Source organism: Hypomesus transpacificus, chromosome 8, assembly GCF_021917145.1.
Source record: "Hypomesus transpacificus isolate Combined female chromosome 8, fHypTra1, whole genome shotgun sequence".
Classification (NCBI taxonomy): domain Eukaryota; kingdom Metazoa; phylum Chordata; class Actinopteri; order Osmeriformes; family Osmeridae; genus Hypomesus; species Hypomesus transpacificus.
In genome coordinates, this window is record NC_061067.1 from 4,095,248 (window position 1) to 4,113,410 (window position 18,163).

Genomic DNA, 18,163 nt, shown 5'->3' on the forward strand with positions numbered 1-18,163 from the left:
TATTCTCTGTTTTTGTTTGCTTTGGGGCCGTGGTTATTGAAAGAAAAATATTTGTTAAAGGAACATCCAGCTTACCAGAAGGAGCTTGAGATCACTAGAGAATTCTTTGGTGCTCAGAGCTTGTACACATCTAAATTCAGGACACACAGTATGCCTACTACATCTTAACAACCACTAATCAAAGAAACATATTCCAGTACATTTGCCTGTTTCTTGTATAGCCATATCTTCAGTAACATGGAGTGAGATGGTGAGAGAGACCTTCTGGTTACTGGCTTACTCCAGGAGCAGTGCAGATGGCAGTGATTTAAATATGTGGTGTGGTGAATTTGATCTGTGTATGTCCAACAGAGTACATAAGATTAGAATTCCCAGTTGGTGACATCATGACCTCATGCTGGCCACTGGTTTGTGTCCAACTTGTCTGCACCCCCAGATCCCTGCTCTGCGCGTGTGTGTGTGTGAGTGTCTGTGTGTGTCTGTGTGTGTATTCAGTATAGTAGACATGCCTTGTCAGCAAGTGGTGATCTATGCTGGTATTACACCACACCTGTCCCTCACACTAAACACTTGATCTCTTTCAACTCCTCTCTCTCCCGTCTCTCTAAAGCACACTTTTCTTTTTTTTATCCAGTTTTGAGTTGGCTGGTTGCTTAGCGAAACAGCTCTTTCCCCCACTGTGGACTGACCTAGAATCTGGAGCAAGGATAGACTACAGAAGTAGTCCTGGCCACCAGACAGAAACACTTTGGTCCAATCAGGACTCGAGCTCAGGCGACTGAGAGCCAATCACCTGCTGGCCTCTTGTCTGGTGACATTCTCTCTTCATCATCCGATGGGTTGTTGTGGAGACAGGGCGTCTTCCAGACCTGCAGTTTTTTATTTTTCAAGGACAAACTCTCTTAGAAGAGATAAAGATCATCTTAATAGTTCCATTGTGTTTTGGCTGTTTACACAGACAAGACAGGACAGGTGTGTTTGTTTGTATTTGTTACTGCAGCAGCTTGATCAACTCCCTGTGAATTCTAGAATGTCAGCAGTGATTCTGGTGATCAAGGCAGATTCTGAGACTTCTGTCTTGGGAAAGCTTTCAAAAGAGAGGCCCAGCTGGCTTTACGAGCAGTTCCCTATATGAGCTACCTTAACTTCATTAAGCTTTGTCCACGAGGAAAGTGCTTCTCATTTGGTGAATGTATTATAGGCGCCTGCCTCTCAACCACAGAGCCAATGAAGGGGTGTATGATTTCTTTACCTCCTCCTCTCCTCCACTCTTAATTCTTAGTATATCTCTGGAAAAATAGCATTGGTAAAATGTCCCATTTTTTATATAATCATTACCATGTTGTGAGCACATCCATTAAATGTTGTTTACAAAAACCTTAAACCCCAATTTGCTTTAGAAAGTACCCCCTCTCTCTTCGGAGGAGGAAAAACATGTACTTAATGCTCCAGTGTCACTTGGAAACAGACCCAGTGTATTTTCCCATGAAAAGCTCCCGTCCTGTTCCAGTCCCCTTGTTCAGGAACGCAACCTAATTCATCACCCTCCCTCAGCTCCCTACGACAGACGGGGGGAAAAACGAAGTGCTCTAAAAGGTCCAGTCCAGGGGAATGCTTTCCCCCTGATCGCCTTTCTACAGCGAGATGTAAAAGAAGGAAGGGCACCGTCACCGTCACGATTATCTCCTAACCACAGCGGTTGTGGGGTTATCAGATTGTAAATCTAGTTATCCTCAGTTGCCGTCGGCAGGTTAATCTCACTCAGCCAGGCCTCAGGCCAGCACACTCATTATTGTCCAATCGGAAAGCAATTAAATACCATTCCCATCCAATCAGAAAGCAGGAAAGAGTGAGACCTAGCGCATAACCAGGAAGTTCCAACGGTACTTCCATTATTCACACTGAAGGGGCCTGTGTGTAGAGTCTGCTTCAATGGTAACTTTAGAGCATTCACTGTGAGGAGAAGCACCTGTCCAGGCTTCAGCTCGCCTGTGTGAGTCTGTGGCCGGGATTTAAAACTCGGTCACAAAGTAATTGAACAGGTGTTGGGGAACATGTCACAATAATGTACGCGTTTGATGTGTATGAAATGGGCTTGCACGGTCCTGTTGCCTGGGAACAGACGGGAGGGGAAACACCTGTCCAGCTCAAAGTGTTGTGGAGAATGTTCCTCACAGCTGTTCATCCACAGGCCTCCTCTCAAGAGGAGCAAATGTTTTGTACGTTGATATTGACAGCTTTATGTAACGCTTAAGCAGTGGGATGTGAGGATGTGATTAGGTTCAATTAATGAGGTCCCCTGGGAAGACTTTCTCTCTCTCCTACTCTCTCAAATAGTCTGAACAGTAATTCAGTCAGGTTGATTAATTAGAAGCCCAGGGCCTTGGTCTCCTTACTTATTCTCTCTCATCCTCAGCCAGGGATCATGTGAAGGAGCAGATGAATTTGTCTTTGAGACAGCTCATTTTGCTTATTGGGATGAATTACCCTTTGCGTCCATGCACTCTTCCTTATGATGAATTGTGTTGATAAGAAACCACTTTGTTGATTGAAAATGGTGAGCATCACTGCTACTTGTTTGTGTAGAATGTGTACTGTGGGGAAGGCTGGGGGGTCAGAGATGGTGAGAGAGATAGTTGAAAAGGGTGTATGTATGTGGGGGGAGACAGAGTTAACATAGAGATCTTAAATTGATTTGATGTTATGATACAGTTTACCAGAAATATTTTTCACAGTGATGAAAAACAACTCACATCATCTCCTTAGCTCTCAGCTCTGTTGTCATAACAAACATATAACCACGAAAACAGGAGATGCATATCAGTACACATACCTGCGCTCAATTTTAGAATGTACCACACGTTGTCAAGGCAACAAGGAAATCAAATTCGAAGCGCCTTTGGTGAAATCGCCGTAACGACCCAATGGCTCCATGGAGTCCAGCGTACATATTGAAAAGAGATTTTCTTCAGAGTTCATTGAAAGAAATGTGTTTCAGCTGTGGCCTCGTGAACCTTAACCCTGGTCTAGTCTCCCTGGGCCCACCACAGGTACCAGACCAGAACCCGACTTCAGAGCTGAGCAGAGGATACCTGCCTCGGGGGCACAGTAACGGAACACCAACAGTTGCATGACTTTTGATCTCTAGGTCATGGGACCAGGCAATCACCTGGCAGGGCTGACTCATTTCCCATGGGGATGAGAGGTGTGTGTAGTGGTGGGGGAGGGAGGGAGGGGGCAGAGAGAGATTCAATCCATCCAATTCTGTGGATAGGTATGTCAGCACACGAACATTGGCCCATCTACAGTCTAGAAGAATCTTCGATGAGAAGGGAGAGGTGTTATAGCGGGTTGTGACACACATTAATATATGATTTATATGTGTCTTTTTAGCTGGAGAGGCGCTCTGGGCGGAACTCAGATAATTCCTTCCAGATCTGCAGAGCTAAAGAGCCCCAGACCGGAGCGGCCTGGCCATGTGAGACTGGTTAGCCCGCCCCCGAACATATATCACCTCGAGGTTTCATGGTGATATCAGTTCTCTACATCCAGCTACAAACAATTACTCCTCTCTCTAACTTTCCTCCCCCTCTCTCCCGCTTCCTCACTGCCCCCCCACCCACCCCCCCACCCCAAAGTTAACCTTTCCCTATGTGTTGAGGTCAGAAAGAGTTGGGGAGAACGGGCCCAATTCCTGCACATCTGTATGCTGTCTGCCTGCGACCTCACTGTGTGTCACTCTGTGTGTGTCACTCTGTGTGTGTCACTGTGTGTGTGTCACTGTGTGTGTGTCACAGTGTGTGTGTATCACTCTGTGGCGTCACTGTGTGTGTGTGTGTGCTCCACTGGTCTGTCTCTACACCGTTACTGTATAAAACAACAGATATCTGGGGAGAAATAAGACAGATGTTTCAAACTTGCTCCATTTTCAAATCTCTTCCATCCATCTTAGTTCCATCTTCTTCTCTCTGTCAGTATAACGTCTAGAGCTACACTACACAGATTCTGATGTTATTGAAACATACAGCCAACGGAATACCTTTTTTCCAGACCCTACCTCCCCCACATTAATTCTAGAATGTTTAAATGTAACTAATGTTCCGCTAGGTCAACATTTTAACAGTTGTTACACGTCTCGTTTCTTACGACAGAGGAGAGTGGCATTTTCACTGTTTACTGTCAGGGTAGGAGGCCTATAAATCAGGCCCTGACGCCAGCTTTATGATGCTGCTGGTATCAATGTTTAGGTCTGGCTGGACACTGAGTCACTGGCACAGTTACTACTGGAGAGGGCATCTGAATGTCACAGCACAGAAAAACACTCATTTTACACAGGGGGTTTAGTGTGTCCTCTCAAGCTGACTCGTCCCCAGTGGATTGGACTTTTCCCACCCTGATGTTGTCACATAGATTTTTTACAAGTGAAGCCGGGGACACAATGAAAAATGTGCTTTTTGTTCACCTTGAGGTAGGGCGCAGAGCACAGTGCAGGCATTTGGTGCAGAGGCAAAGGACACGACCAGAGTGTTTGAAGAACGTAGCACACTGTTTTGTGTACAATGCATTTTAGTTTAACTCAAAAAGAAGGCCCTAATTCAGACCAGAATGCCCCCTCTGACTGCTGATGTTTCGCCATGCATTGCTCCTCCTGCTGAGCTTGTGATACGTGTTAATGCTTCCCCTCTGCTGAGGGGTTCTGTTCAGTCCTGTGTTGGGAAGGTCCATCTGGGCCTGATCTACTGGATGCTAACTAACTCCAGAACAGAAGCAGAAGAAAGAGAAATCTACGCACCAAACTATTTACCAGTTCTTTTAAAGTATGTATTTATTCAAGTTAACTGTACAAAGCTATTTTGTAGATTAACTTAAATATCTGCATTTAACCCCTTTAACTCCGATAACTAAAGCCTATCACATTCTGGTACAACGTTCAAACTATCTTAGTGAGTCTTCAGCCTGCGACTGATGTGACATAACATGACTTGACCTTCTTCATAGTCTCTGCAGTTTCATAAACACCAGTCACCAAGGCACAAGTCACCAAGGCACCAGTCTCAGAAGTTTAACGATGTATGAGCGTAGCCTGTCCTTTCTGTAGCCCCGCCTTCCTCTGTGACTCCACCCTCTTTGAGGAGACGTGTCAGGATGCCATGGAGATGCTGTTGGACGTCTAGACTCCGCCTCTCCCCTCTCTGCTCCTCTTCTTCCTCTCCTCGGTCGGTTTCGGAGCACTCCTGCACTGCCTTCTGCAACTCCACCTGCAGGGGGAGCCCTGCTTTAGCCCCGAGCAGAGTGGGAGAGAACCACGGCCTGAAGATCTTCTCACAGATCACCTGGAGGATGAACGGGAGAGGGTGGGAGGGGAGGGGACGTGGAGGGGGTAGGAGGACAGGAGAGAAGTTATCATCAGTCATATTCTCATCACAAAAGTGTTTGAAGCCTACTGACAAACAATACTGACCCTCATCTGTCTGCTTGACCCTCCTCAGCCTTTTCTCACCCCCACTTCACTCTCCCTACTCGTCCCTCGCCAATAAAGGAACAAAGTCCCTGCATTGTCCCCATGTGTCAAGAACAATAAAGAGAGACCGGGGTCACTAGGGGTAGCAATAAGTGATCTGGAGGTCTCCATATCCTAAAACACACCTGGGGCCTTCAAGAGGGCCCGAGGGTGTCATGGCAAAACATGAACATCCCCATACTCTGCCAGTCTTCGACTTTTCCTTCCCTCCCCTTCTCTTCTCCTGTCTTTCATCAACATCAATATGGTCAGTCTGGAAATTACTCTCCATCTTTCTTCTCTCCTCATCTTCTCCTGTCTCCTCCACTCTACCTTTCCTCTCTTCTCCGCAGCATCCGGATGCCGGTGACAACCAGCCACACCAGCGTGTTGATTGGCTACCTCATATCTACCTCAAAGGCCAGGTGCTGAGTTGTGATTGGTGTGTTGGCCAGACAGTGATGATGTTGAGAAGGTCATTGTCATCTAACCTGCCCCACTCCCCCCTCCCTAAACTCTCCTGTTACCATTGTGTTTAGAACCCTTCTGTGTTCTGTGGCCATCAGGGTTCTCTCAGAGGCTGGGTGCTGAGTTCCCAGAGAAGCAGGAGGATGGTGATGATACTGACTTGTCTATAAAGGCCTGGCCTTCAGTCTCCAATTACCATTGTGCTTCAGAACCCTTATCTAGGGGACGGGGATGGATCTCAGGCAGACCGGCAGGCAGGTTACCAGAGGTGCTGACAGTGGGAGAAACTCTAGCTAACTGAAGGATCGAACCCCAGTCTCCTCCTCGCCAAGGGGTCGAGCGTTCTACCATCGGACCAAAAAGGCACCTAAGAGGTTTGCTGAGATTTACACAGTAGTGCTGTCTTCTCAAGAACCTTTATGGTCCATGGCCTGTATGGGTATTGTATGGTCTGTGTCCTTGTGTTATTCTTACATATTAACATTCCCCTCCTGCTCCCAGCTCTGTAATTAAACTGTGAGAGGAATTACCTGGAGCACTATAAATCCTGAGCACAGACGTTGCCAAGCAGCTCGTTCATCACCTGCTGGTTGAATGTGGGCGTACATAAGGGATGTCAACTTGAGTTTAGAACAATAAGCTGGTTCTAATGCGCTCTGCAAGGACCGAAAATCGGATACAACACAATCCAAGCCCAAGGGTCTGCCGCTAGACCAAGAGAACAACCTCACAGTCCCCATTACTGCACACAGATTCAGTCTTGGCACCATCGCCCTCAACAATACGTAGGTTTGGAAACCCTCCTCAGGTACCTGCAAGTTGCTGTTCCTCCGACGCCGGCTGCAGCGTTTCTTTCTCAGGTCGCAGCGTGATGCACAGTCAAAGAAGTTACAGTCATCCTGGCTACTGCAGTTCTGGTCTAACAGGTCTTTCATCTTGGGCTCAAAGAAGGCCATGTCCACGTCAATGGCTACAACCTGGGGGCAGGTGAAAGAGAGATATTTTGAAATTCTATAATTGAAGACAGACTCATTGAAACATCAACAATTATTACATGAATTAGACTCTACTGACTCTGTGGTGTATTTTCATAGTTGTTCAAAATTATAGCCTATATAGATATTAAAGAAGTGCAATTATTTATATGCTGTATTATTTGTATAACTCTTTACATTTATTACATTTAACATTTTAAGGTGGGAAGGATGGTGGAGTGTTTTTCTAATTTAACTAGACTTTTTGCTCCGTTCCTACTCAGACGTTGCTCTCTGAAGAACGAGGATTTATGGAGATCATGGTAGAGCACGTCAGAACATAAATCTAACTATTTGACAGCTTCTGCGCTGCTGATCTCTGTGATCAAGGAGAAACCCACCGTTGGGATTTAGAATAATTTGAATCATATTAAAGAAACTGAGAGTTTTGAAGTTAGAATATAAATACAGGAAAAATATTAAATCTTTTTGGATCAGGATCAGGAATGTGTCAAATATGTTTCCCAACAAAATGCCCTTTGATTAAATGTAGCTAAAAAATCAATTGTTTTGTAATCCCATAAAATATTCAATGAAAACATAAAATAGAATAACACAGAGCTATATTATTAAACATAAAAATAGGCCTATACACGATTTTTCCTTTGTACAAATCATAATCCAATTAAACATTATCTGGTATGTTGTAGGCTATTGCATTATTCTATTGATATGAAATCGTTTACGGAGATATTTTATTACATAGGTTTATTATTTTAAAAGTTGAATAAATATTATGTTGAGAGACAACGGGCCTATGGTTTTATCTTAAATGCCGTCTTTGTTCGTGTTTTCTAGAGCTTTCCAGTATAAGCCAGGAGGTTTATTGAACTACGGAGTGAACTCAGTCATACAGTAATTTAATTCAGACCGTGTCAAACCGAAAACCTGGCCAAAAACACCACTGCTGATCTAAAAATGTTTCTCTTTTATTCACTCTTTCGTAGAAGTAACACCTAATAATAAAGCTAAAAGTTAAATATTTGAAGCGAGAGAAATCTAAATTCTGCTGAAAATAGATATTGTCCGAACATGTATCGTAACGACGCAGACTATAACAAAATAACAAAGCTCGTTTGTTTACATTAAAAAATCGATTTGGCACAGTGCTATTGTTTCCATTGATTTGTTTCCAACAGATCCAGATAACAAAGATATATAACATTCTGAATTATACTGCCGTCGCCTTGATAATACGGTGCATATCAATCATATTTTCTCTCAAGCAGAATCTATGAATCAAAAAAATTATGTGCAGAGAAACTTGAATAACTGCTCCATACAGCTGACAAGGTTGTAAAAGTGCACGTCCTCAGACTCACTTCTGTTTCTGCTAGACCGATAGCGAGGTGAAAGAGACCATCTTTGCTGTCACAAACCTACGTGTCCTTCTGATCTTCCTCGCGTATTTAATCCTCTGAAGTTCTTTCTACCAGTATATTGATGTTTCTTTCTGTTATATAAATCACCCTTCAACACATTCTACAATGCTAGCCAACTTCTATCTCTTGTCATTGTTTTCACAATCAAAGAACACCAGAATAGTCTGCTACATCGTTCTTCCAATAGACTATGGAGGTTTGGAAATAGAGGTTCTGTATAGCAGAAACAAACACACTCCACTCACAGTAAGGTCCTTCCTGATGGCAAAGTTTTCTGGCTTAATGTCACACAGGTGCAGCCTGTGTGTGAAGTCATGGTCAAAGTGCCACACCATGTCCAGGAAGCTCAGCGCTATCCTGTGAATCATCTCCCTGGCCCTCCACCTTCCCCCAGACCCAAGACCTCCAGATAGGGGGCTTTCCCCGGCGACAGACACCTCCTCCAGAGGAAAGATGTTCTGGTCCCAGGCATGTCCTGCCCACAGGTACTCGAGCGCGTAGAAGTGTCCACAGGAACCTGTAACCATGGCCACGTGGGGGGTGAGATCCTGGAGCACACGGAGAATGGTGTACTCCTCCTGCTGGAGCAGAGACCACAGGGAGGCCAGCTCTGCCTGGCTGTATGACCGCACACCTGCTCCTCCTGCTCCTCCTCCTACGATGCGTCCAACAGCTCCTCTCCCTGCTGCTGCTCCTCCAAGTCCTTGGCTCAACAGGTTCTCCAGGGAAGAGTTACCAACCTGAGGATGAGAGAGGTCATGGTTTGTGAAGGCCTAAACACACAAAGTCTATATTTATTTATTAAAAAGTATTTTCCTCCATGCTGAAAATACAAACAACATTTTAATATAAAATGGAGAATATAACAGCCTATTGACCTCCAGACCGAGGGAGTTCCTGATCTCCAGGGTGGCGTAGAAGACCATGTCCAGGGGAGAGAGCTCCTCTCCAGGCTCCTGGTACTCCAGCAGTCCCAGGGGCTCATAGGAAGAGAAGTTCTCCAGTTTGGACTTCAGAACCACGGGGGAACCATTCCATCGGGCTTCGATCACCTTCTTCCCGTTCTCATAGTAGAGGCAGCGCTGGTAGGACACGCGGCCGTGCACGCACAGATCCTCACACATGTCCCCTGTCAGGGAACCCTCACGGTACTCCTCGCACTGGACACACGCACACATGCACACAGTAAAGAGACAAAACACATTTAAAACAGGTACTCCATACATATTATTATTATTTTTTTATCTAACCCTAACCATAAAAATGTGATTGATCTTGAACATCAAAACTCTCTGGTGTTACAGTATCCAACTAGAAGAGAAGGGAAAAGGAGAGAAGAGGGGAGGAAGAGCTGTTCATTTCTGTGTTTTCATGTCCTCCTGAGTGAAAAGAGATGATGAGTTCACATCTCACCCTCCGTCTCTTCTGTTCCCATCAACATGGATTAGGAAGGAAAGGTTATTCATCAAGACGTGTGTGTGTGTGTCAGAGATGGACACTCCGGTCTGAGTCTCAAGCATGAGTTACACTTAAGTTGCAAATGAAATGATTTGGAATGGAAATGCTGCCGCATGCAGAGGGCTTGTGCCCAAAAGAGACTTGATACTTGATTTAGACTTGGCCCTAAAAAGACTTGAGACTGGAATTGGACTACCTCAAAGACTTGATATCTGGTGTGTGTGTATGGAGTGTGTGTGTGAGAGTGTGTGTGTATGGAGTGTGTGTGGCCTGTTATTTCTGTCCGTGCTAGTGCGGTGATCCTCAACCAGAGGTCCTCTTTCATTAGTATTACCATGGAGATTAGCGTGTTCAAGTCCACTGTATCAACATTCCACAATGTAAACAGCTGTCAGCTGCAGTTAATCTGCAAGGATGGAGGGATGGACACATTCTAGGCTGCATTCTATTCTCTAGAACATTCTCTATTCTGCATTAGAGAGTATGTTCAGTGGTCTGACCTGCCTATCCATGGTGTGTTCTGATGGTTTGCCTGGGCTATGTTCAATGATATAACTGTGGGGACAGGATGTGTTCACAACTGAGATCTTGACTGTTGCATTAACACATTAGCTCTGAACAGGTGTCCCTTATCATCATCATTCACTAAGGTTTATTATCCTTTCTTCTCCTCCTCTCCCTCCGTCCTCTTCCCTCCTCTCCTCTCCCCTCCCTTCCTCCTCTATCACATAGTTGAAACGCTCACTGCTTCAGATGAAAGAATTAAGTGCCTCTCCTTATCTGTGTATGGGAGATAATTTCCCCCCTTCCTCCAGTAATGACTCCCTGGGCCCCTAATGGTTCTCCTGTCTCTCAGCCCCCAGGGGCCCTGGGTGCCGGGTGCAGGGCCCCAGACATCTGCCTCTCTCTCCCTCTCTCTCTTCCTCTAAGACTAGGCCAGGTGTTTCTCTCTTTATTTATTTCTTTCACTCTCTTTTTTTCCTCACCATTTTTGGGTGCCTGCCAAGTTCCTCACATCCGTTTCAATTCCCTGGATTTCCCACACAGAGCATCCCATAATTGCAGCTGTTCTCAGCTTCTGTTCCCATGGTGACCTTCCCAACCCCTGGGCCTGGTCAGTCAATGACATCATGATTGGCCGACCATATGTGTACTGCTTAAACTGTATAGTACACTGTGTGTGTGCGTTTACTGTAATATATGGGTAGATTTTTCCATCCTCAAGCAACTGTGGGAGTGTAACAGATTACGATCCCGATCATGCAGCTTCAGCTGGGCCTGTGTCATCTTCTGTCAGTAGGACCATAGAGAAAAGGTTTGAAAAACCAACTGGAAAAAGTATATAAACGAACACTGTATTAGAACTACAACATCCTCAAACACTGGCAGCCTGCCCTGCCAAACAAGGCTCACATACACACAGCTAATAACATGATGAAGTGGTCCAACAGCTCGAGCAGTGTTGGAGCAGCACTTCAAACTCACTGGTTGTTTTGCTTCTCCTTGTGTGCTTGTTTACGTTTTAAGCCTCTGCAAAAATGACTTAAACCTCATCCACCAAAACGCCTGGAACACTCTTTTGTGGGCCAACGTTGTAAAGGAATGTAGAAAACATTCCTTAATCTGAATATCTAAAATATTAACCTTAAAAGGCACAATAAAATCACTAATGGCATTCCTGTGTGTGTGTGTGTGTGTGTGTGCACGTGCGTGCGTGTGCGTTTTAAATCCCAGGGCCAGACAGGATTATATTGGAACGGCACTCATATCTTTTTTCATGAGATGATAAGACGAAAACACCAGTCTACCTTTCATAGTCCTACACCGAACAGTTTCCAAAAGAGTGGAGAAAAAGGGAAGGGGAGAGGAGAGGAGATAGGAAAGGAGAAGGGAAAGGAAACAAAACTTAAGGAAAGGAAATGAAAGGAGAGGAAAGGAGAGCTCTTGTAAGTGTTGGCATTTCTGGAATGTCTTGCTACAGTGGTCTTCGCTCAACTCGCTCTTACTGAAACTGCTCAGTTCTCTCACACAAAGTATCAGTGAAACAAGGCCCGGACATGAACCACCACCCCCGACCCTCCACCCTTCATCTCCCCCTTTCTCCCTCAGGCAACGGTACACACACACTGTGACCCCACATTACACACACTCTATACACACAGAGCCATTACAGACAACAACGGCTCAGTTGGGTCCAGCTCTCTGGTCAAGCAGGCCAAGCATCCAGAGCCGCGTGGAGCATTGAGGCTCTCCCTGCTTTCTGCCAGCTGGCTTCTGAGCCGTCTGTGGGCCAGTCCTGAACTGGCTACAACAGAACCCTGGTTGATGGAGAAGTTAGAGTTCCCCCTCAGACACTGGTGAACTGAACTGTCCAAATTACCGTAACCGTGGCAACGAGATAAAAGCCTTGACTCTAGAGTAACAGCTCGGATTTGATTGTTTTCTTCTGACAGTGTTTAATTATGTGAGTATGAGCACCAGAACACCTCATGGTAGGAACAATTGAGAACTAAATATACCGTAGGTCAGTCAGTCCTATCAATCCAAAGAACCCCAAACCACCAATATAACTGATCAACTGTGATAAGGGAATGTTCAAATATATCATTTTTTAAAGACATACATGCACATAGACATCAGTTGAATTCCCATTCATCTCTCCTTGGTGTTCCTCCACTCCCTCAGGTCACCATCTGTGTCTGTGTGCATGAATAAAGGAATAAATAGCATGGATTTAGGCCTGGCGCATGCACACATACTTACATACACATACACTGACACACCTCCATGTGCACACACACACACATCTACACACATAAAGCCTTTTCAAAGACATCCTTTTCAATAGCTTATTGTTGTTTTAAACATGCCATAGTACTGTAGTTCCACAGCATTAGAATGATCAATTGGGGGTGTAGCTGTGTGTGTGTCGCAGGAAGGAAGGGTGGATTCCTGTTGTGACTTGGGGGGCTTGCAGCCTGCCACTATAACCTGCCACAGCCCTCTCCTAACACAGCCCTCTCCTAACACAGCCCTCCTCTAACACAGCCCTCCCCTAACACAGCCCTCCCCTAACACAGCCCTCCCCTAACACAGCCCTCTCCTAACACAGCCCTCTCCTAACACAGCCCTCTCCTAACACAGCCCTCTCCTAACATAGCCTTCCCCTAACACAGCCGTCTCCTAACATAGCCTTCCCCTAACACAGCCCTCTCCTCATACAGCCCTCTCCTAACACAGCCCTCTCCTAACACAGCCCTCCCCTAACACAGCCCTCCCCTAACACAGCCCTCCCCTAACACAGCCCTCCCCTAACACAGCCCTCTCCTAACATAGCCTTCCCCTAACACAGCCGTCTCCTAACATAGCCTTCCCCTAACACAGCCCTCTCCTCATACAGCCCTCTCCTAACACAGCCCTCTCCTAACACAGCCCTCCCCTAACACAGCCCTCCCCTAACACAGCCCTCCCCTAACACAGCCCTCCCCTAACACAGCCCTCCCCTAACACAGCCCTCCCCTAACACAGCCCTCTCCTAACACAGGGAACACACACATCACACTTGTCTCTACCCAAGCAGCCATGCTGCTTTTTCTTATCTATGAGACTAAACGTTTTTTTTAAAGCAAAGTCTGGAAAGTATGTGGAGTGATTGTGGTTGTGGTTTACTGTCTCTCGCAGATTCTCTGCGTTCTCTCTTTGTCTCTGTTGAAGAGAATAATCTACGGTGTCATTATCTTCTGATGGATGTTTTCCAGGAGCTTTGTCCTCTCAGGTGACCTGTTCTGTAATGCACCCTGGGCTGTAGCTTACCAGCACTTCTGTCTTAAAGACGTCCCAACCAGTTCCCCTCAGTGAGAAACCCCTGCATTAAGAGTCGTTATAAATCCATTTGTTTATACAATAAATAAAATAAATGGTCATGTATTGTATAGGCCATTGAAATACAACCTAATGAATTCTCTATGACTTGTTTCTTCCCCAAGCCTGTGGCGAGCTTCTCCTGTTCCTCTCTGCCCCAGCGTGCTCCAATGGACGCCTCAAGTCAACTATTCTCTTACACTCAAAAACAATCTGAAGGTAGTTTGATTACTTGCCAAAATTCCAAGCAGCAGATTTAGATAATTCTAACTAGTAGAGTGCTACCCGGTTAGGCAAAAGCTGTAATGTCACTGCCAAGGTTTGATTCTGGGCCGGGACATTTCCTGTTTGTATTTTACTCTGTCTCTCCTTACTTTCGTGTCTCTTTCAATGTAAGAAAAAAGAAGACCCCCCCCCCAAAAAAAGAAAACTGTTTTTTAAACTGTTCCACGTGTTAGCAAATACTGTTTGGCTTCAGTTGGAAGAAGGAAATTACAGTAGTTACTTGGAAATATGACACATCATCAAAATATGTCTGATGGCCAATTATATTGACAAGGTCTGTACTTTTAGTTCCTTTTTCAGTTTAATAGGGTGTCACCTCTGCCAGGTCATGGTATGATCTGACAGAGGGTTTAACCACAGACAGAGGTCTGCATGATGATTCGAACATGCTTGCATTCTCTCTTGACAGTGTTTTGAAGGTTTTGATAGGTTCACCAGGGGGGAAACGTTTAAATGTTACACCCCTTTGTCCCCCTTGGGAGAATAGACTGTTCACAGGAAAACCACAAAAATACATCTTTGGTTTCTACCACAACGCAGAATTAAAAATAATAGTTTAATCCATTCTTGCGTCCATTACTTCAGCTTGTCTGTCTCCAGGTGTCAAATAGTTCTGTAATAAGCGTTCATTGTTTTCACAAACAAGCTTATAGTTGATCAATCAAGTAAATAAAAACAAGAAATATAATAAATAAAATAACTTAGAATATTAAATAGGCTTTTAGATTCAACTGTTTAATTTAATGTAAATACATATTTTGTAGAGTCCTCTCAGTTCTTTTAAATCCCCAGTTCTGGATTTCCTGGAGAGTTTTTGAAGCCCTTTTTCACAAGTGTCTGTCTGAAATGTGGTTTCAACACACGCTCAGGAAACAGTGTAATCCCCTGGTCTCAAAGCGATATACAATAACGTTACGAGGTTCTAATCCCAGGAAGTAGGACTGTGAGGAAAGGCTTTTGTTCCAGCAACAAAAACTCCTTTGACGGTTTTGGTACCTGTTCTGACTCTCCACAACCTCTCACACATTTCTCTCTGTTTAAGAACATTCCAATAAAATGGAACATGATCAGAAGACAAATTCAGTGTGGTACAGAAACTTAAAGTTCCTCTGTTTATGTTCTTTTCTTCTCTCAAACTCAGTAGTTATTTTACTCCATCTGGCAGGGGATGGACGGCGAGTTTCACCAGAGGGGAACTGACGGTGCAGGTGAAGTAATACTGTTTTATTGTTTCCATTAGCTCCATTTAAAGTGGATTGAGACATGTTTAAATATGTCATCCTTTAGATAAATAACTGCAGGGCAAGAGAGAATAACTGCGACTCAGATGACCGGAGAGAGAGAGTGTGTAATAGTTGTGCAGCATGGCAGAGTAGAGACCATAAGCCCTAAAAAAGCGATGAGATGAGATAGCTGGTGGATTGTATGGCTGCTCAGAGAAAATTGTTATTTAAGTAGATCAATCTTTTATTTAACAAGAAGATTTTATTTGACAAAGAAAGCCTTTCTAACCCAGTGGTGAACAGGAGAGGATTGAATAGGAGAGAAGAAGAGAGTAAAGAGTAGAAGAGAGTAGAGGGGAGAAGAGAGTCGAGAGGAGAAGAAGGGGCAGAGGGTGGGTGGGGGTTAGCGAAATTAGAGTTGATCAGTTAATCCATTCCCTAAGTAAATTATGTCATTTAATGATGTTATGGAGTTCCTACCAGTCGGTTCAGGATCCTCCTGCTCTTGTCATTGGTGCAGTAGTCAGAGAGGAGGGTCCTGTGGACCATAACCAGGCCGTTGAGGAAGACCCAGGAGCCGAACCAGAGCAGAGCAAAGACAAGCGTGCTCCTCCGGCAGAGTCTGAGGCCCAGCCAGCGCAGCACGCAGCCCCCCCACGCTCGACCCCATTTTGGGGGATCACCCATAGTCCTGTTTAGCTCCTGCAAACACCACAACTAGACTTCCCAGAATCAAGACAGAAGATCCCGGTTTCCCATAGACACTGGACCGTCAGAACTACATAACAGGTATCCCACTCCTCCAAATGTCCAAAATCCAGATTTAAAAAAATTCTTCCACAGACTTAGGTTCATGAGCCAGGACAAGACTCCATAAGCTGTCCAGGTCTGGCCCAGACCCTGGATCCCTCCAAATGGCCTGGTAAGTTCCTTTCTCCAACCCTGGCGCTCCCAGACCCAGGGTCAGACCCCGTCTTGCCTTGGCTGGAAGCCCCCCTTGGAAGCCTCCCTGTCGGGTTCGTCTCAGGACCAAGACCTGGTGCTGCGGCCCTCAGCTGGAGCTCTCTGAGTCTGTGCTGGGAGGATCCATGTGAAGGGGATGGCCGTCGGGGGCTGAGCCTCTGCTGCTGTTGCCTGTGCCGGGGGTCTCTGACCTGGGAACATGGAGCTCTGGTTACCCCTGCTCTGCCCCACTCCCTCCAGCGACATCACCATGCTGCCTGTCCCCCTCTGCCTGGTTGGCTCACTGGCTGGCTGCTACTGTTGCTGGTCTGGAGTCCCCACTGGAGTGTGGGTATGTGTGTGCGAGTGAGTGTGTGTGTGTCTGTGTGTGTCAGGCTCAGACTTGAGAGCTCAGCCCCATTCCGTTTCCTTCCTTTGTCAGTCTCCTAGAGCCCCCCCCCCACCCGTTTCTTCGTCTTTGTGTGTGTGTGTGTGTGTGCATTTGTGTGTGCATGTGTTCGTGTGTGCATGTGCATGTGTGTTGATTGAGCAGTGGAGAGAGAGAGCACAGCAAGCCTGTTCCAGTGACTGTTCTCAGTATTCTCTCTAACTGAAGACTCTCCCCTGCAGTTTGTCTCCTCCCCTTTACTCTCTCTCTTTCTCTCACTCTCTCTCTCTCTATCTCTCTCTTTTCCCCCTCCACCTTCTACTGTATCCTATATCTCTCATTCCCTCTCTGCCCCCTACCATTTCTTTCGTTCTTTCCTGCTTTTCTCACTTTTTTCTCTTCTTTCCTCCGTCCCTCTTTACCCCCTTTTCTGTGTTGGCTTTTTTTCTCCTGCCCCCCCCCCCCTCCTGTCGCCAAGACAACACTCTTTTCCATCGTTACCACGGCAGCAGTACTTTGCTGAAACACAGTTCCCTTGCAGCTGTACTGAGCACTGCCAACTTTCTATCTCTCATTCCCAGTGTTCCTTCTCTTTCTATTTTTCTCTAGTACTATCTCTCTCACGCTCGTACTATTGAGTGAGTCCTCCACCCTGGTCCTGGCATGCTGATAATTGCCTTATGTAAAAACGGCAATAAACATCTGGCAGAGAAACAATTATTGTGAATGAACCAGAACCTTGATGTAGAGCTTAATACAACTAAGATATCAGATGCATTTTTGGAAAGGTTAAATGTAAAATCTTGAACTTTCTAATTTTAGATCTGAAATCTCAGGGGAGAATAATTGTGTCTCTCTTTCTCTCCTTCCCGCACAGAGACACAGTCAGGTTTTTTCTTCCTGTGATTGTCTAAGCTATAGGGCAGATAGTGCCCAGAATACTTAATGACCTCTTCAGAACACAGCACAACAGAGCCAGACCGCAGCTGCCAGCCTCGCAAAGCGATCTGAATATTTATACTTGTACCGGGGAGTTTTGTGTCATTTTAATTGCCAATTAAATAGTCTGGTGTAGGCCTACAGTAACGTGTCTGCTCAGAGATGGAGGGTGATCTGACGCTCTCATTAATACAGTCCTCTCATCGCAGATAGCGCGCATATCTGAAATAGACCGACACGACTTTCAAACCGCTGCATGAGCAAATATTTTAAAAGGGGTTAGGCGGCGATATTCCATCTCCTCTCCGCTGACCTTGAAACTAAAACTATTAAAAGTGAGGAGTTTGGAAAAATATCAAAGAGCCATATCAGAGAGAATAAGAAAGTAACAACACCATACCTGTATGCACGCTTATGAGTGGAAATAAAATACAGGCCTATGTGTTGTATGCACACTGTTTATACATGTTCTGCTGACCATCAAATGTTTGCAGCTTTTGCACGTTAATTATAGTAAATATCTAGGTCACTCTAATACACTGTGAAGCTACTCATCCTACCACATTAGTCTTTCGTAACTAAAAATACGACGTGTTCTCTTTACACCGCGGACTGCGGTTCTGCAAATATACCATCCAGGGTTGTTGCGCGAGAACCACCGAAACAAAGTGGTCCTACCGCGA

The 18,163-nt window shown here is 45.4% G+C and overlaps 1 protein-coding gene and 1 long non-coding RNA gene across 4 annotated transcripts; one reads left to right on the plus strand and one right to left on the minus strand.

Moving 5' to 3' along the window:
• Positions 1-4,807: 4,807 nt before the first annotated feature.
• dipk1c (divergent protein kinase domain 1C) lies at positions 4,808-16,807 on the minus strand. Of its 3 annotated transcripts, none has more exons than XM_047024361.1 (6): positions 15,692-16,805; positions 9,263-9,544; positions 9,019-9,124; positions 8,630-8,901; positions 6,781-6,945; positions 4,808-5,333 (listed from the first exon to the last, which is right to left on the minus strand). In XM_047024361.1, exons 1-6 carry the CDS (start codon positions 15,896-15,898, stop codon positions 5,055-5,057), a joined length of 1,311 nt encoding a protein of 436 aa, XP_046880317.1. In that variant the 5' UTR covers positions 15,899-16,805; the 3' UTR covers positions 4,808-5,054. The 3 variants fall into 3 exon arrangements, with proteins under 3 accessions (XP_046880317.1, XP_046880318.1, XP_046880316.1); XM_047024362.1 differs by adding an exon at positions 12,466-12,541 and having other exon boundaries at positions 8,630-9,124; positions 15,692-15,776; XM_047024360.1 differs by having other exon boundaries at positions 8,630-9,124; positions 15,692-16,807.
• Positions 13,372-15,531, plus strand: LOC124470506. The gene is made up of 2 exons (XR_006956411.1): positions 13,372-14,980; positions 15,133-15,531. It is a non-coding gene; the product is annotated as an uncharacterized LOC124470506 (long non-coding RNA).
• Positions 16,808-18,163: the final 1,356 nt, after the last annotated feature.